This window comes from Parasteatoda tepidariorum, chromosome 6 (assembly GCF_043381705.1).
Source record: "Parasteatoda tepidariorum isolate YZ-2023 chromosome 6, CAS_Ptep_4.0, whole genome shotgun sequence".
Taxonomy (NCBI): Eukaryota; Metazoa; Arthropoda; class Arachnida; order Araneae; family Theridiidae; genus Parasteatoda; species Parasteatoda tepidariorum.
The window spans coordinates 25,222,794-25,249,281 of record NC_092209.1 but is presented as its reverse complement, the minus strand read 5'-3'; the positions used below and the strand labels follow the sequence as shown (position 1 = coordinate 25,249,281).

At 30.0% G+C, this 26,488-nt stretch overlaps 1 protein-coding gene across 4 annotated transcripts in view; it reads right to left on the bottom strand.

Annotated features, from left to right (window-relative positions):
- LOC107440636 (Nitric oxide synthase) overlaps positions 1-26,488 on the bottom strand; it is a 182,790-nt gene that overhangs the window by 71,415 nt on the left and 84,887 nt on the right. For 3 of the 4 annotated variants that reach the window (XM_071182104.1, XM_071182103.1, XM_071182106.1), the window contains exons 2-3: positions 17,700-17,817; positions 4,947-5,089 (exon numbers count right to left, since the gene is read on the bottom strand). In XM_071182104.1, coding sequence (XP_071038205.1) covers positions 4,947-5,089; positions 17,700-17,817 — 261 coding nt within the window. The remainder of the gene's footprint in view (positions 1-4,946; positions 5,090-17,699; positions 17,818-26,488) is intronic. The other variant, XM_071182105.1, reaches the window with a different exon arrangement.

Here is a 26,488-nt window from a genome sequence, read left to right as displayed (position 1 = left end):
CACAGATGAGTATATATATATATATATATATATATTGTCGTGAAGTCTCAAGAGTAGAATTTTAACTTAGAGTTAAAGCTAATAAAAAGAGTTCTGAAAATTCTTTAGTACGATATTAAAACCATTTTTTAAATTTTCTTAGCACCGTATGAAAGCAGATCAACACGGTAGGAATATGATGAAAGCGCATGGCATAGACACACGAGCTAAGCTGACGAGTGATTCGGTAAAGACTAATTACCGGTCACGCAAAGACAAAATGCAATACAATGCATCGGGGGACAAAGGAAGTATTATCAATGTTCTGCTTCTAATTAATAATGGAATGGTAATATCACCACCACAAGGAAAGCGTTTCTTAAAGAGTGTAAATCATTCAAACTACGGGGTTATTTCACTATTTTAGACGTCATTGAAATTTTAAATGGACGCCAATTTCATATCCAATTATAAAAATTTAAATTGTTTTACGGTAGATTGGAATAGCGTCGTTTTCTTAGATAAAATGTTTTTGATAAAATAATTTTTCAATTTATTCCCCGCTAGCATTGCACTTCCGCTGCATTTTAGTGTAAAAAGAATGTTATTGAAAAAAAGATGGGTAGTGAATTAGAAGTTAAGCTAAAGTTAATACCATTATAAGTAAGTTAATAATTGTATAATAGTAATAATAAGTTAATGACTTCCTATGCAACTGCCTTTGTTTTTTTTAAAAAAGAAATATTGCGTATGCATATTCTCAGATCAAGATATTACTATGCATGTTATTGATATACTTTACGAAACACGAATCAGGGATGCCAACTGCTCCACTTTCGGCAAAAGTTTTAATAAATTGGCAGTGAATTAAACATTCGAAACTTGTAGAATAAGGATAACTACGCCTACTAAAAAGTTTTGCCACGAAATAAGTGTTAACTGACATATTTAAATCAGAGTACATAACCAAAAAGAGTTATTTTCTCCTTCATTTGATTTGACAATAATTAACACGGTCACCGGCACTGAGTTTGTTCGTAGCGCCACGGGGTCACCGATGACTGGCGAAGCCAAGATTATTAAAAACACATAATTCGAGTAAATTTTTAATATTATTATTATCATTACTAAAATGGTTTGAAGAAATTAATGCAATATAGAACACACGAAAATAGTTTCATTTATGTACACAGAGATGCCAACTTGCTCCGGACAGCGAATAAATATTTTCTAGTGGTAGTTTATTAATTATGATTCTTGGTTTAGTAAATTCAATTTAGTAGATTTTTATCCATCACTATCTCTAAACGATTCGTAGGCTTATATAGTTCACCACTTTTTTCAGATATGTCATGCCAAACCTTTTAAAAAACTAGCAAAATTTGTCTAATATTTGCAAACTTAGTTTGTAGCTATTTACCGGGGTGGCCAGACGGGCAAGCCATGCAAAATTAGCGCGGCATTCAACGTGTTAAGAGAAAAATGGAGGGGGAGGGAGGAATAATATTTATAATTGTAAATTGCAATATCTGAAGAAAAATAGAAATAATTTGAAACTTTTCTTTCATCAAAATTAATCAAGGAAAAAATATCGCAAGTGACGTATTTCAATATATTAAAGTATAAAAAACATTAACTTTTATGGACAAAAAATATTCATCCCCTACTGCGAAATCTTAATCATAATTATCGTACGATTAGATAGAATTTTGATTTTAATGTAATTGTAAGAGTTTATTCTTTCGATAGATTCAAATTATATTCTTAAAAAATAATTAAAATGGGAAAAATTTAATATTTAGATTTAAAATTAATTATTATTTCAAGAAGAAACGATGCAGGTTTCCTCAAAATGCTTTAATAAAATTATTAATTTCCCCATTGAGCTTTTAATAAATACCCATCCTATTAAAGAAACCCAAGTTTTCTTTTTTTTTATTTCTGCTGCACTTGCATATATTCGTAATTTCTACTTTTAAATGTATCATTATTCAAATAATATATTTGCTTCGAAAATGATTTAGATTTCTATATTTGTATTATAAAGATTGCATCAATAAATGTACAAAAATATTTTTACTTGCCTAAAAATATTAAGGGTTGATTTTTATTTTAGGAATAACATATAGTTTGTAGATTGAAACTATATCAATACGAAATTTCTCAGCTCATTAACCCTTTTGCTACGAGCGACGTATTTAGCCGGCATCCACACGATGCCCTGTCTGTACGAGCACCGTATTTAGACGTCATCCTCGCAAAGCCCTATGTGTAAAAGAATTGTATTTGGCCAGGGTCCCCACGATTTCTAGTGTGTATGAGCGCCGTATTTAGCCAGTATCCACGTGATGTCCTATGTGTACGAGCGTCGTAATAGCCGGCATCCACGTGACGTCCTAGGTATACGAGCATCGTATTTAGCAGACATTCCCGTGATACTACTTGGTAACCATCAATACCCCTAAAAGAATATCGTCAAAGCACTTAATACTTTTTGTATGCTGATTACATTTGTTGCCGGCTCTAGAATGCAAAGTGCAGAAATTTGTCTAGCTTGTTTTAAAATTTTGCATGCTAAATATAATTGCTAAGATTTTTCTTACTATCTAATTTATTTTATAGACGCCCGGTGGCTGAGCGGTAGCGCTTCGCTCTGTCGTGCCACAGGTTCGATCCTCGGGCAAGGTTGACTCAGCCCTTCATCCTTTCAGTGGGTTGATAAATGAGTACCAACCGTGCTTGGGAACTAAACACTGGGGGTTCTCCGCGTTCGGCTGACCACCTGACCGGAACATCAGCTCCTGAACCCCTGAGCCCAAGGTCAAGAAAACTGAGATGGGCACAGTAGGCCTTGGCCCTCTATGGGCTGTCGCGCCACTGAGTTTAGAGTTTAAAAAGAAATATTTTATAACCGTCGTTGAACAGCTGACCCAATTTTTGGGAGGGTTAACGACTACTAATGTTCAACTCAGCAGCCTTGTAATTTTACCTAATCCAGAAGACAAGGGAACTCCTATATCAAGTATTTGGGGAAATTTATCTTCGTAAATGACTTTTTTTATGGAACTAATTCGCTTTGTGTGACATGGAGAGGAAAACCACGTAAACCTCCCATAGTAAGCCTGGCGGCAATGGGACTCTAACCCATGATCCGTCTACCACTAGAGATATATTACGTCAGCACTGTGGTCGGTGCAAGCCGGATGTGCAATTCGTATCGACCAGTCACAGCTGGGATTTGAAACTGGTTTACCTCATTGGAAGGCGAACGCTTTAGCTCTTGAGCCATGACGGCTCTATTTATAATAGTTCGAAAATCTGAGAATATATTTGTCATGTAAATCTTAGCATCAGCTTACTGACATGCAATGAGCGCTCTGCTATGTATGGTGCACCGTTCAGTGACGTCACTGCAGTAGAGTGGACAGCCATAACAAAAGGTTTACGGATCCAATAACTTCTTAAAAAGTTAAAAGACTAGTGAATTAATTATTTTATTTAAGAAATACATTTTATCAAACTTTGTGAATATATTATTATCCTCTTCGTTACTTATACATTTTGAAAAAGGATGGTCTGGAAATTGTGTTAAACTGGTTGTTAAATTTTGTAAAATATGCATACTTCAAAGTACTCACGTCTATTAAAATTTTATCATTTCGTTTCTCGTGGTGCAAAAATTCGAAACTGATTTAATAAAACTAAATTGAAAATTAAGTTTTTTTTTATGAAATTTTGAGCCGTATTAAAAATAGTTTTTCATTACAACTTAATTTTTGCAGGTTGCGAGCACCCTCGATTTGTAGACAGGTGACCTTGAGTTTAATTTTAAAGAGGTTAAATTAATAAAATAAAAATTTAATCCTTGATCTTAAATTAGTTTCAGAAATATTTTTAGACTTAAGTGGCAACCATTATTAAAAATATTTCAATTTAATATAAACAAAGCTTTTTCATAAAAGTACTTTTTACTTTATTATAAAATGTTGCGTTTTTGCAACAATAAACGGTAATGCGATAACAAAAGTTTTCAGAGTGAATTTAACAGTTGTTAAACTAACATAAAGAATTTCTATATCATCTTGGAATGGTTATAGTCAGGAAAGTTTTTACAAGTGGTACTAAAAGTTGAAGGAAACAAAATGTTTTTAACTTATTCCTTCCAACAAAAACATGCTTTTAAATAAATTATGTGTGTTTAACTAACAGAGTTACTGACATTAAAGTAAAACTGAACTTCACAAAATTTCTTATATTATACGAAATATTTTGTAACTATGTTTTATATATTTCAGGCTTAAAGCCACCCTGTTTCTCTAAACGTGAAATAGTAGGTGATTTTTTCATTTATGACTTAACTCAAAATGCGCGATTACGAAAATGTTCATAATTTCTATGTCCATTTATTCTGATGCACCATGAATGTCCATTTGTTGAGACGCATCATGAACGTCCGTTCATTTAGAAGTATCATGAATGTCCGTTCATTTGGACGCAACATGAATGTGGATTTATTCAGACGCATCATGGACGTCTATTTTCTTAAACGCGCATATTGACCTTTGTCAACGATAAAAAGTTAATCGATAAGATGCAGCTTCGCTAGAATGTACAAATATTTATTACATTCCTTGAGTATGTTTAATTCTTTTTTTTTTTCGTTTATAGAATTTTTTTTATTGGGATTCGAAAATAATAATATTTTACGCAAATATTTCCAAACAAAATTATAATTTAATAATTTCTGGCGGATGTTGAGACGTTTAAACAATAGAACATACTTAGGCTAACTAAAATTCTTAGCTTGTCTTACCATTGAAAAACTATTTAAGTAGGCTTAGCATCTGTGTAAAATCAGCGTAGTAGTAAGAAACAATAATATTTGTTTATTCAGTACACAGTTTAGATATAATTATATTTACACGGCCAACAGCATTTAGAATGAGAGAGAATAGAAAAGGGTTAACCTTTTAATACTGCAAAAGTATTGGTCGAAAAAATGTTTGGCATCCCTCAGCACTTCATCCTTGGGTCTTGGCGTCCCCGCTGCTCTTTTGGATGGACAAGACATGATCGATCCCATACATTTTGTCGGACTACATGGCACAGTCTGTGAAAAAAAAGAAACAATATTTAATAGCAACAGCTTGTAACGAGAACATAATTAAATTGCGTTAAATTTGTAATTAATTGCATTAGAAATGACTCAGCCCACTGTTAGAGCAAGGTTCGATTCAACAGCATATTGTAAATTTAAGGCAATGTATTTGTATTTTATGACAGTCACTGTAAAATTAAATGGTTATAGTTTACAATCGGGGGTATATATATATTATATATATATATATAAATAAATTCCCCCTGTTCGCTACCGCTCACCCACCCCAATAATAGTTTCGCAATTATTGTCGTTTCTTTTCAGAACACAATTTTTCTATTAAAGTTAAAATTATTCACTCAACATATATATAGTAAAGGAAATTCTGTTTGCTTACACTTGTGCCTCTACTTCCAACATTCAAATATTATTATCTATTAGTATTAGAAATATTTAGGTCAATTTATAGGCAGAAGTAGTTTTTCTAAGTAATCATTTTTTAAGATAACAATTATTATAACAATATATAGTTAAAATAATATATCGTTCAATAAAATTTGATGAGTTGACCACCGTAAAGATTAACACATTTAAGATTTCCGCTTACCAAATGGGCAGATATATTAAATATAAATTTTGCTTGCATCTCATTGAACATGAAGCTGATCATTAAGTTATAAATCATTTAGCAGATCTCTTTAACAGTAACTTGTTGCAGAATATTAACGTTATTTGCACAACAATAATAATTGTAAGACGGTGAATAAGATTTGACGACTGTTTTAACTAATGTTATCTGAAAATGTAGAGCTGAATTACATTGTAATAATAATAAAAAATACAACTATTCTCTTAGTTTTAAACTCGAAAATTGAGTTAAAAACGTAATAATAGCTGTACAGGAAAATAAATTTAAATTAGGGATACAAAAATATTTATAGAAAAACAATATCTTTACGACTTATATTAGTTTTATGCTGATGACAATCGAAACAAAATGGAAATAAATGAGAAAAAACTGGATCCTACCACGTGATTTTCAGGGCAATGAAAATGCATGGACAACAACAATTACACCATCATTAAGCAGATCAAAACAAAATAAAAATTTCAACTAACTTTAGCTATATAGTAAGTTTAGTTGTAACAATTGAACAGACAAAATTATTACTTTTTCACACTCACGTCTTCTCAATTTTGATTGTCTGTTTTGTGTGTTACTAACCGCAAGTCTTCTGTGATTGGCTATGTGTTACCATTTTATTCACTTCTTATACTATATATATATATATATATCGGTTGATTGAGAATTGATGATTGAAAATCCATATCATAGAAAAATTATGGGGCGGATAGCTAATTGCGCGGAAGGATACTAAAAAGAGAATGATAGAAAAGGTTTTCTATTACATAATTAAACATATGGTGAATTTAAATTATATCCACTGAACAAGACTATTTTAATAAAATAACATTACTTTACTTAATTGAATATGTGCACATTTACTCTGTATATTACTTGCAACTCTTATTCACAGTCTGTTATTAAGAAAAATTATAATTACTTAGTTTCGGTCGACATGTAGGGCAACAATCACAATTGTGTATTTGAGGTGTTTCATTATCAGAGCAGTGTAGTGTTGGGCAGNATATATATATAGATAGATAGATAGATAGATAGATAGATAGATAGATAGGCTTCCCTATAACTTATACTATCCTATATACTATAAGGAGCCAATATCCATAGGCTCTTTATAGTCCCTAGCCGGGTGGTTTCACCCGTAGTAAATACTATTCGAAGTCACTGCAGGGGGTTACAAACTATTCATAACATACAAGGATAATATGCAAAACCTATTCAGCATTATTTAGCTTTTACTACTAGTACTACAGAAGAAGCACAGTTTTGGTTAGACTTCTGAAAGCAAGCATCATGATGCACCGCAGCAGGGTTATTTTACGGTCACATGTAGGACACCTTTTAATGCATTTTCCTAATTAAATGTGTCTTAATGCAGTTTTAATTTTTTTTTAAATTTGAAATTTTAAGTTATTTTCATTAAGTGGAAACGATTCTTTAATTAATTTGTATAATGATTGTGTTTTTGAAGAGTCTAAAAGAATTTTTTTTAATAACAATTCAAGCTTTTTCGGATAGCTTAAAACATGAAGTTTAGTTTTTTAATTTTGGAAATTTAGAAAATAAGCATGTTTCTCATTTGTTCCCAGATTTTTTATAATTATCGATAATATTATAAAGAATGTTGTGTTCTAAGAAATTAATAAAAATATTTGATCGACTATTTTAAGCGTTTTTATTTTAACAAAAAGGTATGACATTGGGTACCCCTCTCTCCCTACTCACAAACTGCCATTTCCCGCTCCAAAAATGACATTATTTGTGGATAACCCCTAAATTTTAGAAAAAATTCTTAGTTATGACATTTTTATGTAGTTTATTTCTAGCAGTCTAAACTAAAGTATGTATTATTAATTGAATGAATAAACGTTTCTTACATGCATAAATATCTCTATATACATTTTTTCACACACTTTTTAATATATATATATAAATACCGATATTGATTTTTTCTCAATTATTTTTGAATTAATTTAGATAAAATTAACTAGTTTAGAGATGGTTCATTTTTGTAGATATTGTTTGCTTATTCCAATTTCATCTTTAAATGAAGTAGGATCAGGTGGTGTAACAGTCTTTCGAGAGGGTGGTTTTATTAAGTCGTATTAATTATTATACTGCAATTCTGTTAGATAATTTCCCCCAAACATTAAAAAATATTTACTTTATCGCGTCTAAAGTAAATCAAGCGAGTGTACATTTTATTCCACGAAACAGAGTCATTTTTTGTTTTTGAATTATCTTTTTTTGATCTATAAAGATGATATTTCTTCGTGAGTTTAAATCTCGATTATTCGAAGCTTTTTCATTCAGGGGCTTCTTTCAACTGAAGTTTATTTTGAAATGTATTTATTTGTTTATATTTTTTTAGATGTACTTATTCTTTTTTTCTTAATTTCAATAACATAAATAAGTATAAAGTAAATATAGAATTGTTACCTTTGGTTTGCTAAATAAATTTGAAAGTTATAGTCTTCGTTGTTTTATATGTATTTTTTTTGTTTTAATTTATTTTTGTTTGGTCGTCGTTAAGAGCTATAAAGAAATTTAAAAGTTGTAGTTTTCATTGTTTTATCCGTATCTTTTGTCCTAATTTGGTCATTATTTTCACTTCCAATTTTTGTTATAAAGGATGTGTGTTGTGTCATTTATGCAAAAATAATAATAAATAAATAAATAAAAATAAATAAATAAAAAATTAAAAAAATAAGTAAATAAAATAAATAAATAAATATTAAATAAATATGAAAATAAATTATGAAATCGTAGTGTAAATGAAATAAGTCAAANGGACGTCTCTGAAGGAATGTGCAACGGAACACGATTGATTGTCACCGAACTTTGCAACAACATCATCAAGGCTAAGATCATCACCGGTGAACACGCAGGCCGACAAGTACACCTTCCAAGGATCACGCTCGACTCCAGCAAATCACAGCTTGGCGCAACTATGCAACGGCACCAATTCCCAGTTACTCCAGCATTCGCCATTACGATACACAAGTCACAAGGCCAAACATTCGAATTCGTCGGCGTGCTTCTCCTCACGACGGTCTTCGTGCACGGAATGCTCTACGTCGCGTTTTCAAGAGTCAAGCGTCAAAGTGCGTTGAAGGTCCTGCTGCCTCCTGAGAATCCAACCCACACCCGAAACATCGTATGGAAGGAAGTCCTGAACAAGAGAAACTCACCAGCCGCACCTGCCTCTCCGACAAGAAACTACCTGGACAACATGGAAGACTTCGCAATCGATGATTAATGTTTATTATGTTTATGCTGTTATAGGTTTATAATATGTTTCTTATGTATGTATACATGTTTGGTTTTTCTAAATAAATTTGTCAAAAATATTGAACTTCAACACACTTCAATATTTACACTGCTCACTTTGTACCATTTCTTTAATTGTATAATTTTTTGTTATCAATTACATTTTATTTCCTATGACTTTTCAAACTTTACCTTTGTATAGAATAGTTCCCTTTCCTTTGTTTAGATAGTTTACAATGGTGCACTTTAACCGGTTATCTTTTCACCAATGGTTTCACAAATTTTCTTATGGCATGTATTGTTTTGATAAATCACAATTGAAAATTTAAATCTTCGAGTTAGCTTTGATACCTGTTTTCTCCGAGCGGAGCTCGGTCACCCGCTGGTATATATATAAACTATTTGTCAAAGCGAAATTTATTCAAGGATCATATTAAAGTTAAATACAGAGTAGCACTAGTGCAATTATAAAAGTAACTCGACTTTCCGAGTATATTGATGAAATTAGATCAGAGGTTCCCAATTTCTTTGGTTGTGGTACCCTAATCGATCGACCTTCATTTGTCGGAACCCCGAAACTAAATGAATAAATTCTTTTAGCAATTGTGAACTTTAACAATTTTTTTAGCAACTGTGAATTAATTACCTGAAGACTATTAAGTGTTTTGAAAATATGTAATGATCTAAATTTTATCAATTATTTTGAAAATATCTATGTAATAATTTAAATTTTATTAATTATTTTGAAAATATCTATGTAATGTTTTAAATTATATTAATTATTTTGAAAATATCTATGTAATGATTTAAATTTTATTAATTATTTTGAAAATATTTAGTGAGTAAATAAAGAACGAATTTTTTTCATGGTATGACTGACAGACAGTTGAATTCACAAATCTGGAGCAGCATTTAGTCTTGTTCTGAATTTGATTTTAATGAACTGAAAATGAATTAGTTGCAATATGGTTTCCATTAAAATAAAAACGAAAAAAAAGTTAGAGTTGAGAATGGTTACAGAGAAACATACTTCTTCATGGCAGAATTAAATTCGATGCGGAAAAGAAACAAAAATATTAAATAAATAGTAGGTTTTTATTGGATATACATTTAATTACTGGTTTCGAAAACCGTAACTGGTTAAAAATAATTCCTAACCCTCGGAGCCCCTGTGTTTTTTTACGGAACCCTAGGGTTCCGAGAAACATCGAGATAAACTCTAAAGCATCAATGCTAAATAAAAGCAACAAAGATATACAAAAACTGAAATGGACTTGTTAGCTCACGTAAAATTTTGAGTATCGCATAGAAAAGTTATATTCAAAAAAATAGTACGAACCATAACAAAACCAGTGCATTATTTTTTAAAAAATTGAATTCCAGGTCTGTCAACTACTACGCTTTTGGCAAAATATTTTATAAAGACGTAGGCATTTAAAAATTAAATCTTTCAGAATTTTCGGTAACTTTGCTAATGTTTTAAAAGCTTCTCCACGAAAAATCTAGACTAAAGTAGCGTTGGATATGAGCTTTAAAATCATATATATGTAGTGGTGTGAAAAATAAGTTTAAATGAATAAAAAATAATGCATTAAAACACATTCTTAGCTACCACTAAAATAAATATTTACAAAAAGTGTAGAAAGTTTGAATGCAGCGTTGAATTCCTCATTCATCGGGGAAACATTTCAATCGCATTGAGTTCTATTTTTATTTTCAAGACTCTCAAGTTAAATTACTGAACTTTTCACAGCAGACTTTTACTATGACAGACTATGTTAAATTAAATTACATTAAAATTTATTTTCTGATAATATGGCTAATTTATGCATATATATTTATCAACTTATGCACGTTAAATTCTTTTGCAAATTCTATTGTATTTAATGAACAATATTTCTCTGATAAAATATATTTACTGCATTTTCTCCAAATATGTTATTTTATCATGTATCAAGGTATGATTTATCTATATTCNCATTTCAGAAAAAAAAACAATCGCATTGAGTTCTATTTATTTTCAAGACCCTCAAGTTTAATTCACTGAACTTTTCACAGCAGACTTTTACTTATGTTAAATTGGATTAAATTAAACTTTATTTTCTGATAATATAGCCAATTTATGCATATATATTTATCAACTTATGCACGTTAAATTCTTTTGCAAATTCTATTGTATTTAATGAAAAATATTTCTCTGATGAAATATATTTACTGCATTTTCTCCAAATATGTTATTTTATCATGTATCAAGGTATGATTTATCTATATTAATCAATTATGTCTTTCATTTTTCACAAATCAATTATTGTACATATCAAATCATGTTTTATATTTATTTTTAATTTAAGTCCACAATCAATATTTCTAATTTTATGTAAAAACGTCAATTTGTCATATTGAATTTTTTCATTGTTTTATTATTTCTCCAGCAAACGGCTTGATTTTTTATGGCTACCACAATGTTTGCCAAATCAATGTTTTCTACCTTACTGTATGTAATTTGATGATGAATGGGATAGGGGCCGCTTCACAGCCCAGGAGCCCAGTTTATTAAAATAAAGCAAGCAAGCAAATTATCATTCCATTTCTTCAACAGGTTGCTAGTTACAAGTTGATTAAAGTCTTAGAACACAAATAGAACATTCGGTTTGAACTAGAAATTATCGAACAGAAAATAAATATAACTCTAATCTTAATTTCGCAGTTGACTAAGAACATTTTAGAAAGCAAAGCGAAACCCGTTTAAATACAAAACTGAAACGGTGACACATTTCTGAAAGGGGTGTTAACGGCATGACCCTCAACAAGTAAAATTTATAAAGAGAGTCCATTAACTCCCACACTCTAATTAAATATTACAAAGTTAACTTCCCAAACGATTACTTTTAAAATATTATGCAGCTTTAAAATTTTTAGAATTTTAGTAAGCCAATTTGAGTTAATCTACCACGTACAGCAAGCAATATGGCAACTTAACCTCGCGCTAATTTATTTCTAGTTCTGAAAATCTGGCAACCGCGCATTTTCACGATAATGCTTTACTGAAAGAAAAAAAAATGTCGTCTGAATTATAAGCAAATTCATTTTCGATGATAAATTAAACCTTAAAACACAAGAACTTCGTTGATTACACTTCCCAAAATTACTTTGAACTTAAAATTATATCGATAGAATAATCATCCAACCGATATTAGCCAAAAACTCGCAAAAATTAAAATGATTACTCGCTTGTCGCACATTAGCCGAGTTATCGTTTGGTGCGCATAAATCAGAGTAATGCGGTCATTTACGAGATATTACTACGCCTTTACTTGAAAGCTGGGTAGCAGGATTAAAAACAATTCTCTTTAAGAAATAAAAATTTCAGGTTCGAGAGTGATATTTTGTGTGACACCTCAAAGTGTTTTAAGCTGGGAATTAATTTATTCCATTTCAGGATAATAGGTGCAGCAATAAAAGATAAATTTAATTAGATTTTTCGTTTAATTTAAAATTGTGTGACAAAGTTTTATTACAAATTATCCTTTTAAGTTCTGTTCATTTTCACCTTCTTATTTCAAAGTGAAATGAGTTAAACATAACTTGTTATAATTTGAGGGATGAATTAGAAAATTCCCTGAATTTTAATGCCATTTCAAATGTTTTGAGTAAAATACATTTTTAAAATTTTAAATATACACTTAAAATATCATCGCTCCAGTTCTTCGTTATTTCGTTAATAAAGTATTTTTAAATAATTTAATATTTTGTTGTATTTTTTTTCCGCACAATATATGAGGTTTAAAAACGATAACTTAGAAATGATTATTTAGAAATCATCGATCCTTAAAGTGTGCACACAAGTTTAAGTAAACTATTCTAAACACTATTTAAATGAAAATAGTCTATTTTGAAATACATTCTATTTATTAGTCGATTATTTAGTATAAGGAAAAACTATTGTTGCTGACCAGCCGTTAACAGTTATAGCTTTTCCAAAAACTGAAAATTTTAAATCATTAAAAAAACTATTGATATTAATGTTCATTAGAAAATTCATTTCTAAAGAACATTTAAAGAAATAGGTAATTTTCAGAGAATTATAAAATATTCATGATAATTCCATACATATTAAAAAAACTATAATAATAAATATTTCTGATGAAACACGTTGTGATCTGTCGACAATTTTTTAATAGTCATTTGTTGTCGTATTTAGTAGCCTTGTGTTTGGTGGCAGCTATTAATTTTTTCCTATATGAGTTAGGTATTAAGAACATAACTAATTATAAACATAACCTATAATAATAAGATATTGAAAATTAACCCAGTAAGGAGCAGTGGTGGCTCAGGGGATAGAGCACTCGCCTCTCGGGTGCTCTATCCGGTAAATCGGGTTTGAATCCCAGCGATGACTGGTCAATACAAATTCCGCATCAGGCACGCACCGACCACAGTGCTGACGAAAAATATCCTCAATGGATCATAGGTTAGGATCCCCTTGCCGCCTGGCTTACCGTTCGAGGTTTTCGTGGTTTACCTCTTCATTTAACGCAAATGCAGGTTAGTTTCAATGAAGGCGAATTTCCCCCAATACTTGATTAAGGAGTGTTTTCTGGATTGGGTTTTAAATTATGCAAGGCTACGGAGTCGAAAAATGAAGTCAAACTCAAAATTAGATCAGCTGTTCAACGGTTATAAAATATAAAAGGAAATTGAGTGAACAGAATTTTTATGAGTGAAAAACGTAACTTTTCAGATTTGGGGATAGATTTATTACAAAAATATCAAAAGATGAGCATTAACCACAACAAGAAATTCAAAATTTTGTGTTAAATATTCAAAAAGATATTCTTTTCTATTTCTGAGAATTTCCATTTCTGTGATACTGGCCACGAATGTCTCTTTTTATTTTATGATAATTGCCTGCTACATCACAAAGCCTCCGCACGGTTTTTTATAAGTAGTCTGCGCTGACTAATTAAAAAGTGATCCAACTGTGCGCATTTATCCAAATTGTTTTTTTAAAGCAATTGGGAGAAGTTTATCTTACATATTTGAGAATTGAATTTGTGGTGGTTGACAAGTAAATAAGACAAACCATAAATTAAACAAATTTTAAGAGATATATTTACTACCACTTTCTTAATTTTACTAGATTTTGTATTAAATGGCTCTTTTGTGTATTGGTTCAACCTCATAGTGATCAGATCGGACTATCTGTAAAAAACCGGAGTCGTTGGTACGTCATTAACAAAAAGATCTCTTATTTTAAGGCATTTACTTATGTATGTTATAGAATCGCAAATAGTTTAACAAAAGTTTTATCTCAGAATTTCACTTTAGCTAAATTAAAAATACATTCTCGTAAATTTACTGTAACTTCATAATAATTTTCCTTATTATCAGCCAAGGCCACCGCGGAGTTAAGTATTTTTAAAAACTAAAATGCTGCCGAATATCATTCTCGTTTTATTTACCAATAAGTTCACTAATAAGAATAAAATTCGGTTGATAAAAAAGAGTATTTATCGCCACGAACACATTCAAAAATATTCCATTTCAGAAAAAAAAAGAAGATAAATCGTGCATTTAATGAAGTGGAGTAAAAATGGAGTTTAAATATTCGTTTTTGCATTCTTAACTCGATCTTTTTGAAATTGCTTTTAAGAGCTTTCGTCTGCTTTACTTATTTACTTTTATATTTCTTGTAAAGCCTGAGGAAAGGAGTTGGTCTTTTCTTGCAATCAAAACTGCTTTTCGTATGGCTTTATAAAGCGAAGAATCGAACAAAATTGAAAAGTAATTTAAGACGAGAATCCTTGCGGGAAGAAGGGATTTGAGAATGTTTTGTTCTTTTAACAAAAGAAAAAGCTTTTAAAATAACAGTTTAGTAGTATCCGTAAATTTTAAAAAAATGAAGGTTTTTGAAATTTTATTTTTGATTTTAAAATTAGAGGAAGAATGATTAGAGGAAATGATTTTGAGTATAATTTTAATTTCTTGAAATAAAATCACATGAATAATGAAACTATCGTCAATTCTATTTTGTGGAATTAAATATGGAGATTCCAACTATTTGAGATTATGGCGAATTTTTTTAAACAAACGAATTTCTTTAAGAAAATTATTAAAACGGAGGAACTTAAGCATTTATTTATTTAATCTTATATTTATCGCTTAAAATTATTTAGGTTTAGTGGTGGACAAAATTATATTAATTCTAATTTGTTAAAATATAATTATATTACCCTTTGCTCCCACTGGGAAAATATTTTCTGAAACTACGGAGAAAATCCATAATCCTCTGTAAATCTGTAGCAGCTCACTTTACTTTTACAGATTTTTTTCGTAGTTACAAACATTACTTCTTAGCTCTTTTTGGAACAGTTACAAACGTTACTCCCTAGCTCTTTTTGGAGCAGAAAATTTCAATTGAAAATTTTAGTCCAACTGACCATCAATGAAATGTCACCTTAGACTATTTTTGAAGTGAAATGGCACACTTTAACTCCTTGTTGTTTAAAACAGGGATGCCAACTGCTCCTCTTTCTGCAAAAGTTTTGATAAATAGGTTGCGGATTTAATAGTAAAGCTTGTTGACTAAGGATAATTGCGCATACTTTTTAAAAATGGTCATCCCGGGAGAACTACAAGAAAGTTACATTTCATATAATATTTCGAAGTTTTGATATGTAGTAGTGAAAAAATTACTGACAGCGAAAATTACTAAAAAATTAAGCAGATTACGGTCGCAAAGTGGACACCTCTCTCCTTCATTTGAGATAGTGCCCGTTGGCAACTGCGATAATGACGATAGAAGTTGTCGAAGATGTTGGCTAGAAATAAGGCTCCTATACTATCAGAGCTGACCTATCAAGCAATATTGGAGCAAACAAGTTCGCAAGTTAACGCATATCTGCCAACTTTTATTCCCTTTAAGGATGATTTTCCCCAGTGGTAGAAAAATGAAATTTTAAATACAATTTTAGGCAGAAACATTCGTTGTATTTTAAACAAGCTTATGTGGATAATTATTTAAGTATTGCATTCTAATATATATGCTTAATTTTTTTAAAAATAGTGGTGAATCAAAAATATTATAAATTAAGTTTCTAAATGAGAGGAATATATAGAAAGCATACATTTTTCTACCACTTTAAATATAGAAATAAAATTTTACGCCAACTGCGTAAAAGTTGGCAAGTATGTTAACGTTATGTTAGTATTAGTCATGTTATTACAGAGATGCCAACTGCACCGGACACGCCAAAATAATTTAAAAAACGGTAAATAATTACAAAGTAAATTTTGCAAATAGTCGACAATATTTGCTTGCTTTTAAAAATGTAAAGCATGTTACAAGTGCTATAAAGTGGTGAATAATATAAGCCTACGCATAGTTTAGAAATAGTGGTGGAATAAAATCTACTAAATCGAACTTATTAAACCAAGAATTACAATTAATAAACTACCACTTGAAAATATTTATTCGCACTGCTTATGTTAGCTCTTTGCTCCAACAGTAAATGATAAGTCGGCCCTTTTAATTCAGGGGCTCTAGCTAGAAACATGTAGCGGGCTTTGTGGAGGCATGTTTAAAGGATTTGTTCATTAAATTTGTAACATTTGTTGAATAAGTGGTGCCAGACTGGCTACACTGAATCGAAATGGTTAAACCCCAACATAATGTGTCCTAGTGTAAAAAACGATGTATAAAATATATATATAATATATAGTGATGATCAAATTACACTTTTTAACAAAAAAGTGTAAGATTTCAAATCAGACATGAACTTTTGCTACCACCTGATATAACATACACCTATAAATTGTATAATATAAACAAAAATATATATTTTTGTATATTTGACGGGATTTGAATATATATATATCTATATATATGCATGCCATAATTCGTGTAGAAATATTCTATTTGTATATAGAGGTTCTTTGTCCACACTATCCCCCTTCTCCCCAACATTAAGCTGAAGTATACTTCAGCTAATGATATATGCCAGCTCATGTAAAGATACTATATGCTAAAAAATAAATGTCATATATATATGACATTTATTTTTTTATAAAGCAAAGGCACATGATGCCTTATCAACTTTAACGAGTCAACATGGAATTTTATTTTAGTTAGTCAGTTATATGGCGTTTAACTGTTTTTACATGTATATATGACTGTTTTTTTTTAATTAACCGAGTTCAAATAAATAGTGTAAAATTAAAAATAGTTTTCATTTCTTACATTGAGCCTTGCTTCAAAATCGAGGAGAAGAGAGTCTTTGTATCGAATGCTTCGGATTCGTGTATTCAACTCAAGAATATCAAGTACTTTAACAACGTCTATAGTACTGCCTCATAGAGGAAAGGGCCAGTACATACTCAGCTGGTTGTTAACGCAATTTCAGTGAAATTTTTTTTCACAAATTAATTCTCGCTGTCTAAATTACGATTTATGAAACCCATTAAGGTTGGGCTAACCGTGGAAGGCAATCGTGGTTTTAACTGACGCAAATGTAGATTAAGTCAAATAAAAAATCCTCTAAGAAGGTTGGTTTGTACTAATGCTTGCTCCAGGAGTTCTGTACAAACTTACATCAGTACAAACTTACAAAGTTGAACATTGATAGTTTTAAACTCCAAATTGGGTCAGTTTTTCAATGCCGGTAATGGAAATAAAATAAAATGAAATTAGATTTGAAAAAATGATCTTACCTCAGTTGATTTTAAGAATAAGGTTTCTATAGACTCATGTCCAGAGATAATGTTTTTCAAGCGTACAGGTCTACGAGATGGGGAGGATACAGAGCTTTTTCGGCTGCCTTGATTGCTACTAGAAAAAAAGAAAAACTTATTATCACGATATACCTTTATATAAAAAAGAAAATTATTAAAATCAAAGAATAATTTTATATTTTTTATATTTTAGTCTAGTTCTAAAGATTAAGCATATTTTATCTTTTCAAACATTATAATGTTAGATTTCAAATGCTTTAAATTGCTCCCTAATTATAACTTTTCTTCATATTGACATTTTGCTTAATTTTTCACGTAGACAAATGACAGATAAAACGTTACCTTACAGTTACTAATAAATGTTTGAAGCGAAGAATAGTAATAGCTAAATAGTGTCATTTTTTACGACGATAGAGGCTTTATAGAAGAGCTTTTAGATAATGTGATAAAGTTTGAACATATCTTATGAGACAAAAATAAGAAAAGAGTGTATGTTAAAAATACTAAACTTCAGCTAACGATGTTTTTTTACTATAAAGCCTGAAAAAGGACCATGAACACTAATAGGTAAAAAATCACCTTATTCTATAAATCTCCTAATGATTTTAATGTTTAAAAAGCAAATGTATCAAGTACATTAATTATATATTAAGTGTCAAAAATTGAAACAGAAAAATTGTTAAAACAGACCAGGCATTCAACCAGAGATATTTTTAAAAAAATTCAAAGATACGTCACTTTTTCTAAGGGTATCAATCTCGACTACTTTTACTGAAACACAACATTTTTTGTGATATTAAAACAATCATTATGGAATATCTCGACAAATTTTTTCCCAATACTTAATCCAGAAGTTTCCTTGTCTTCGAGATTGGATTCAAAATTACAAGACTACTAAATTACAAGAAACTCAAAAAATGAGTCGGCTGTTCAACGACGGTTATAAGACAAAATAAAGTATTTAGTATAAAGTACTAAAGTATTATAGTAAAGTTTAGTGTATTAGTAATAACGTAAAATAGATTTTATTTGTAAAAATTTTGGAAGTTTATATATCAGAAGAGTTAAGGAAGGAAGAATGTATGGTTGATTTTACAGTAGAGTTAATATTATTTATGCATCGTATACTAAAAACTATACTCAGTGCATAATTAAAAGTGCGCTAAGCTCCAGTTTAAATGCTCTTTCTGAAGTTAACTCTCTCAGGGCCAGCTTTTAACTTCGAGCTTGACAACTGAATTACGCTTAAAAACATTTCCATAGAAAGTTCATTTCAAATGTCATGAAGTTGCAAAGACGATCACCCTTGGAATTCAAGAAGGCAGATGTTGAAATATACGAGAACTTTTAAGTGTTATTATCAAAAAGCTTTTAAGGACCTTATATATTAATGAAACAACTTAAGCCCTCTTAAATCTAATAGATGCAATAAGTCCACCCGAGACTCGGGCACACTAACTTATAAAGTGATGAAATTATTTGAAATAATGATGATTTTTTGTTATAATTGAAATATTATGAATGTTATAATTATTTCAGTTGATTTTCTTCGTCTCGTTATTAGTGGAAAAAATATTCCGACGAATATCTTACTTAAGAACAGCGATCCCGAAATAGTGTTCCTTTGGAACCCTAGGGTTACGTTAAAAAGTCAGGGATCTTCCACGAAATAGATCCAATTTATTTTATTTATATCCTATTAGTATTTATATCCAATTAATAATCAGCCACTTAATTAATAATCCGGGTGAGTTTGTGAAAGTGTTTAAAAAATGGCAATGAAAAAAATGAGAATTTAAAAAAAAATTTAATTTTTTTAACTACAAAGCATTGAAAAAATAAAACGGAAATGTACCCCATCGCGGACATTGTACCCCATCGCGGTTTTGAAATCAAAAGAAAATAACTAAATTCGTTAATAAAGACATATCTTTCTAGAATAAGAATTTTTAATGTTCAATCCATTTTTAGTTTTCATTTCAATGAATACCATAACTTGGCTCGTTTTATTCATTTTCTGCTTATGTATATACACAAACACAAATTAATTACTTGAATAGATTTAGCTCCAGCATTGCGAAATCAGTAGTCTGGCGTAAAACATGGCGTTGATGATCAAAAGATGAAAAAACATGCCATTCTCATACTAAATATTTTCTTATTACCTTTATAGGGTAATATGTTCACAGTTGTCTTTATTTATAAAGTGGAGGTTCTGCACAACGAAGAGCGAGCTTGATTATTTAGGATTTCAAAAGAGTGAGAAGGCCCGCTCTTCAACAGCTGCTTGAGAGCAATACAGCGAGGCAAACTTGTTCCGATTATTTAGGATTTCAAAAGAGTGAGAAGGCCCGCTCTTCAACAGCTGCTTGAGAGCAATACAGCGAGGCCTTGTTCCCTTTTGTTAAAATATTTTTTAGTGGTAGCAAAATTTGAAAATTATCTTTAGCTTAATATTTTTATTTCATGTAATTTTTTCACCACTATACATTAAAATATCAAGATATGATATTAAATGAAACTTTCTTGAATTTGTACTGTAGTGATAGACTTAAAAAAAAATCTTTTCCTTATTTTACAAGTTTTAATTCGCTACCAATGTTATAATACTTTTTCAGAAAACGGAGCAGTTGACATCCCAGGGGTTAGCATTCTCTTATGCAAGATTTAAGTTACAAAAAATAAAGAAGCTCAAAAACACTCTGATTTAACATTTCAGCATAGTTAAAAAATATAGCATAAATTAATAACAATATAACAAATTCAGCATAGTTAACGTTTCAGCATGTTATCAATTTCAACCCCCTAATTTACGATTCTAAGCGTATAAAATATTTATAGTAGCGTGGATCAAAAAAGGTGACATATCTTAATTTCTGATTTATTCATTTTTTGCTTGTCAACTGCTATCATTGTAAAAAAAGAAAAAGTTTAGAACTGTGTATCGAAATTAGGATCCGTGCTTGCTTCGATTTTGCTGTAAAGAAGTTGAAAATCTTTTTTTATTTGCTTTTACTTTAGGTTAAAAGTCTTTTTCTACCATTGTTTGTATATATATTTATATTTAAAGTTAATTAAATATCCTGGTAGTTATAACAAGTTTTTTTTTATATTATTAAAGTTCTTCAGGTCATATTCTACCCTTTGACGCAGAATTTTTATTTAACATAGTTTTCATACTTTTTACATACTTTTGTATTAATTTAAATCAAAATAAGTAAAAAAAAATCATATTTGGCATTTTAATAATTTATGGTTATGAAAATACATCAAGAAATATCGATGTCTTTCTCTGAGTTAAAGGTAAAAGTATCTTAACATTATATAACTTAACAACTTATCTTAACTTTCAAGTCATAATTTTTCTAATTTGCAGTTATTTCGATCAACAATAAACAGTTATTCATGATTGAAATTTCTTTAATGTACAAAATCAATTATTAAAAATTTTTTGAATAGGAATTAATTTTTTTTTCTTCAAACTACTCTTTTTTTGGATTTATATTTTTGTACAAATATAATTCTGGGAATCTGACATTTTTTAAAGTAACTATTAGACTTTTTTATAATTAAAATACACCAAACTATATTTTTGCTGCCCTTCAGTTTAAACGAAAAAACGTTTTAATTTCGCACCTTATTAATATTCAAGCAAAATTGTTTGATGTTATGGTTCAATGTTAAGCGGGAGCTCAAAAACTGTTCGAAACGGGACTATTAGTCAGTATGATTCATAAATTTCATATTTTGAAAATAAAATCAGACAATTAAGCTTATTTCCAATCCTTAATTTTTATAATATAATTAATTTAATCTTATAATTAACCCTCTGAACACTTTTAAAAATTTTAAGCGGATTTTATCAGCTACTAAATTTGTCTAAAAAAACAAAAGTAATAAATTAGAAATTGAAAAAAAAAATTGTGAATAAATTTTAAATAATCTGACGACAAATGTAGGAAAAAAGTTAAATTTACAAGAAAGGACATAATAGCTCTTGAAAGAAAAAAAAAACACGTTTTGTTCGAGCAAATTATGACGAACTTTTTTCACCCAATTTAAGGTTAATTAACTCGCTATTTACAAACTAATTTTCAAAAACCGCGACGAAAAAAAAAATTAAGTTCAATTCTGCGTTCGTAAAAAGAGTGACATCAACATCCATCATCATTTAACCGAATTTGTTACCTACTTCTAATCCCGTGAAAATAACTTAATTCTTTTAACGCCACTAGGGGGTATTTTCTGAGAGATTGTTTTTTTTTTTTCTTCGTTCGTAAAATCATTTAAAACTTTAATCATAGGATTATAGAAACTTTTTGAAATTGTTGAAGCATGTCGGTGAAATGTTTATCTCTCTGAAGGATCGTTTGAAAGCTGACAAAAAAACTGCTACTGAGAATCAACAAAGAAGAGCAGAGAATGTATGTGGAAATTTAAGTGACATTTAAACAAAAGGCATCTAACATTTAAAATTTTACTTTTTAGAGCAGGTTTTTAGCTTTTCCAGTATTAGTTTCAAATTTGTTGAAAGAGAATCCTTCTTTACTTCATTATTTCTTATCATTAAGGAAAAATTTTTGATGAAAAGATATTTAATAAAGGGTAATTACTAGAGCCCGGATTTTGATGATCTAAAAAATCTCAACTAATGCCCTTAAAAAGTGCAAAAAATGCCCTCAAAAAGTGCAAAAAANTTTTATCTCTTGTAATGACTTTTAACCATTGATCCTTTTAACCAAGTAAATATATATTGAAGTCTATTTTCTTCAAAAGCGTTGAAATATTGAAATTCTCTTTGTGGTATACCTATCTCTACGGATATGCGTCAATTTGACGCTCTCGCAATTTAGATAAAATTTTGAGTAAACATGCAATTATCCCATCAATAATAAATAGGAATGTACCGACAATACTTCGATCCGTTATCCCAAATGAAACAAGATATAAACAACTGTTGCGGATAAGAAATAATAGAAAAAACAAACGCAGAATGTCAATTGATGTCAGATTTTGAAAGTTTCAGTTGCTTTGTTCGAGTTTTGAAAAATAAAATACTAGATTACTTCATAAATATATATCTCATATTTTCATTTTTTTTCTTATAGTATATAATTACATTTGTTTTTAAGTGCAGAGATGCCAACTGCTCTGAACACGCATAAACAATTAAAAAAACGGTAAATAACCAATAAGCAAATTTTGGTAACATAAAGTGGTGAATTATATAAGCCGACGAATTATTTAGAGATAGTGGTGGATAAAAATCTACTAAATTGAATTTATTAAATTAAGAATCACAATTATATGTACTTTCATGCGTCAAATTGACGTGTGTTCGTTACATCCGTAAACCTAGTGATGTATTCATTCATGCGTCAAATTGACGTGTGTTCGTAGAGATAGGTATATAAGAAACGTCCGTAAACCTAGTGTTAAACAAAAAAATTTTGATAAAAAGATCTTTAATAAAGGGTAATTCTTAATATTTAGGAGAGAGAAGACTAGTGCGGACATAGAGCAATTACAGACAAATAAAATATTTATCTTATTTATCAACCACAATTTATCTGTAAATTTTGACAGATTGGCCCAATACTTTAACGCTTTCATACGTCAGATGACAAAGCACTTGATTATTAATTAGCGAATTAAAAAGTAAGTTTAACAAGGTAGGGGAAACTTCTTAGTTTTTTCTTGAATGCAATTTTAGACTAATTCCTCGTTTTGAATAATAGGAATTATTAAATTATCAATGAATATGCTTACTACATAGTTTAATTGACACATTTGATTTGCCTTTTTTTTCAATAAACCAAAAATAAAAAGTTTATAAATCAACCAATGACATCACGGGACTAGTGTGAACACATAGGTATGGGCCTACTGCAGACATGCCAACACTAACAGAGATTTTTAGTGACAGTAAATTTACATCATTCTTCTTCTTCAACGGCACGCCAGCTTAGGGTGAGCCATAGCTTTCCTCAGAAGCAAGTTCCAAGCTGCCCTTTTCTTGGATAGACTCTTCCAGTTTATAACTTTGAGAACTCTTAAATCTTTTTCTAGTCAGATAATCCACCGGATTATTGGCCTTCCCCTTTTTCTGGCACCAAATTGTTTTGCGTCGAAGAACATTTTGGTGGTCCGATCATCATTCAATTTAATTAGGTGTTCTGCCTGTTTTAGTATTTGAACTTATATAAATTTTATTATGTCAGATCCTTTGTAGATCCCATAATGTTCTGAATTAGGTCTTTTTCTCCAACGTCATTGCTATCGAAAATTTCCGCCTTTAGATAGCATTTTAACGTCTAAGTAAATTAAAACTCTTAGTATCAGCTCCACGAGAGGCTTTAACTAATTTGTCTACAACTATAACTATTATATGAACTTTGCAAATAATGCACAGTTATTATACAGATATATTTTCATTACAAAATTACATATAGTGGTGTTAGCAAATTAACTAACTGTTCAACCTCTGTATCATTTTCGTTTCCACTATTCTTCGAAACCTGGAGGCAATTGAGTTCTTTTGAAATCCTGGTACAATATTTACACATTTGTCAAAGTGGATGTTGCAAATTTCAACACTAAAGTGTTAGTGTAATAACAATTTAGATTAACAAAATTTGTTTAATTTTGCCATTTGTCAAAAACTTCACCACGCTATTATCAGGTCTGTTATACTTGTTTTAATTGTTTATGTATCTTGGTGACCAAATCATGTAGTAAATAAAGTTCGTTTTATAAAAAATGAAATTGCAAAGAGTAGCATGTGTTACCACTCTAAATATTCAAAAAATTTTATTAAAATAAAATAGGAGAAGATAAATTTTTAGGATTATTAGATTTTAGCACTAATTATTATTAAAAATTTTAGAATTATTACTTGTGGCAGTATTTTTAAACTAAATTTGTTCCATTTTGATTTTAATTGCCTTTTAAAGGGATTGCCAGCATAAAAAAGCATGGGGATAGCTAGCTGTGTTTCCTGGGAATTGTCAGCTCGGGGAATGTCATGAGAATTCGAATTGGCAACTCGACGTTCGAGTTTCGCAAATAGTGAAGCGCCTATCGTTTGCAAGTTCAGAGCACCGCATGTTTACCTGTAACAAAAAGTTAGAGTTTGAGAGGAAAGCGTGCAGTTTGGTTTAGACATCACCGATTGATGGTAAGTTCTGAAAAACAGAAGAAAAAGTTTAAAAAATCTCCAAACGAGATTTTCTAAAAGTTATGTTTTTTTCTTTTTTTTAAATTTCTTTTTTACTTCATATATTATTATCATTTTGTGTTTGGATTACACTAAAACTACTCGATCAAGTTTGATGTCGCTTTGGAAGTTTGTTGAGAATTGACTGGAACAATGTTGAACAATGTTTGTTGAGAATTGTTTGTTGGAAGTTTGTTGAGAGTGGCTATGGTTGAAACCAACAATGATCGAAAATGTTTCAAAATTTCGATTTTTTTATGTATGTGTGAATGCCAAAAAAAATTAATTTTTGTTACCTTTTTTTAAAAATGGCTGTCATTTTGAGAAAAAGGACCTTTTTTCGGATGTTTTAGGCTCTAACAATAGCTATACACACATACAATTTTAATTTTGGGTCTCGTCTATAACAGATTATACAGCATGGAGATCATGCTTTTCCAGTCCGTCAGTGCTCTGCCATTTTCGTCTTCATTTTTATGTGTTCATTTATAATTATTCGGGGCTAGAAAAAAATTACAATGTTGTTGAAAGGAGACGAAAAAATATGAAATTATTATATAACTTATCCTTTTATATAACTGAAAAAAAAAAATGTTAAAAACGAGGCTTAAATCCGAACTTGCGACCAGAAAACCACATTAAAAAAGGAATATGCGAAAACTAACAAGCAATAAGGAAATTTAACAGCTCACAAGAAGTTTCAGGATAGCTTTGGGGGGTTAGTACACAATTTTGTAAAGGCATGTAAAATTTACAGAAAATGCTTCAGTCGTTCAAATATTGAGGGATTTAAAATAACATTCTATGACAATCCTACTAGAATTTGACTATCAAGAATTATATATATATAATAAATAAATACAAGAAAACACGAAGAAAGTTAAGAAAAATCGGATATAATCGTGTGGGCTGATGAAAAGATTATATCTCCCCCCCCCCTCCGGTTTTTTAAATAAAATTTCATCCCTTTTTTTTTTCTTTTTTTTAAACTGCTGTTTGTTATTTCTTTACTTATTATTTCTCCCTTTGTCTTATGTCTTTAATTTTTCTTTGTTTTTATTCTTCATTTTGATTGACATTCTTCTACATTCAGACCCTCACCGGTGTATGTCGACAATCACAGATATACTTTGGTGAATGTTCGAAATATTTATTACATTCGATTTGATAGGAATTTATTCGTGGATATAATTACATTTATTCGATATTTTCACCCTACACTGGTGTTTTTTTAAGGTTAAGTGCCACTGCCCGGTATACCCTACACTGATGTTCTTTTAAGGGTAAGTGCCAGTGGACGGTATATCCTACACCATATATGGCAACGTTACTTTTAAAAAGTAACGAGTAAAAGTACAAGTATTTTTAAAAAAAGTATCGAGTAAAAAGTAAAAAGTTCTTATTTTAAAAAGTAACGAGTAAAAAGTACAAGTAAAAGTACAAGTACTAAACAAAAAAAGTAACGACTTAAAAGTACATTTCTAGGAAATCGAAAATTCAAAGTAACCTATACAGAGATTCAAACTGCTCCGGATTCGACAAAATATTTTAA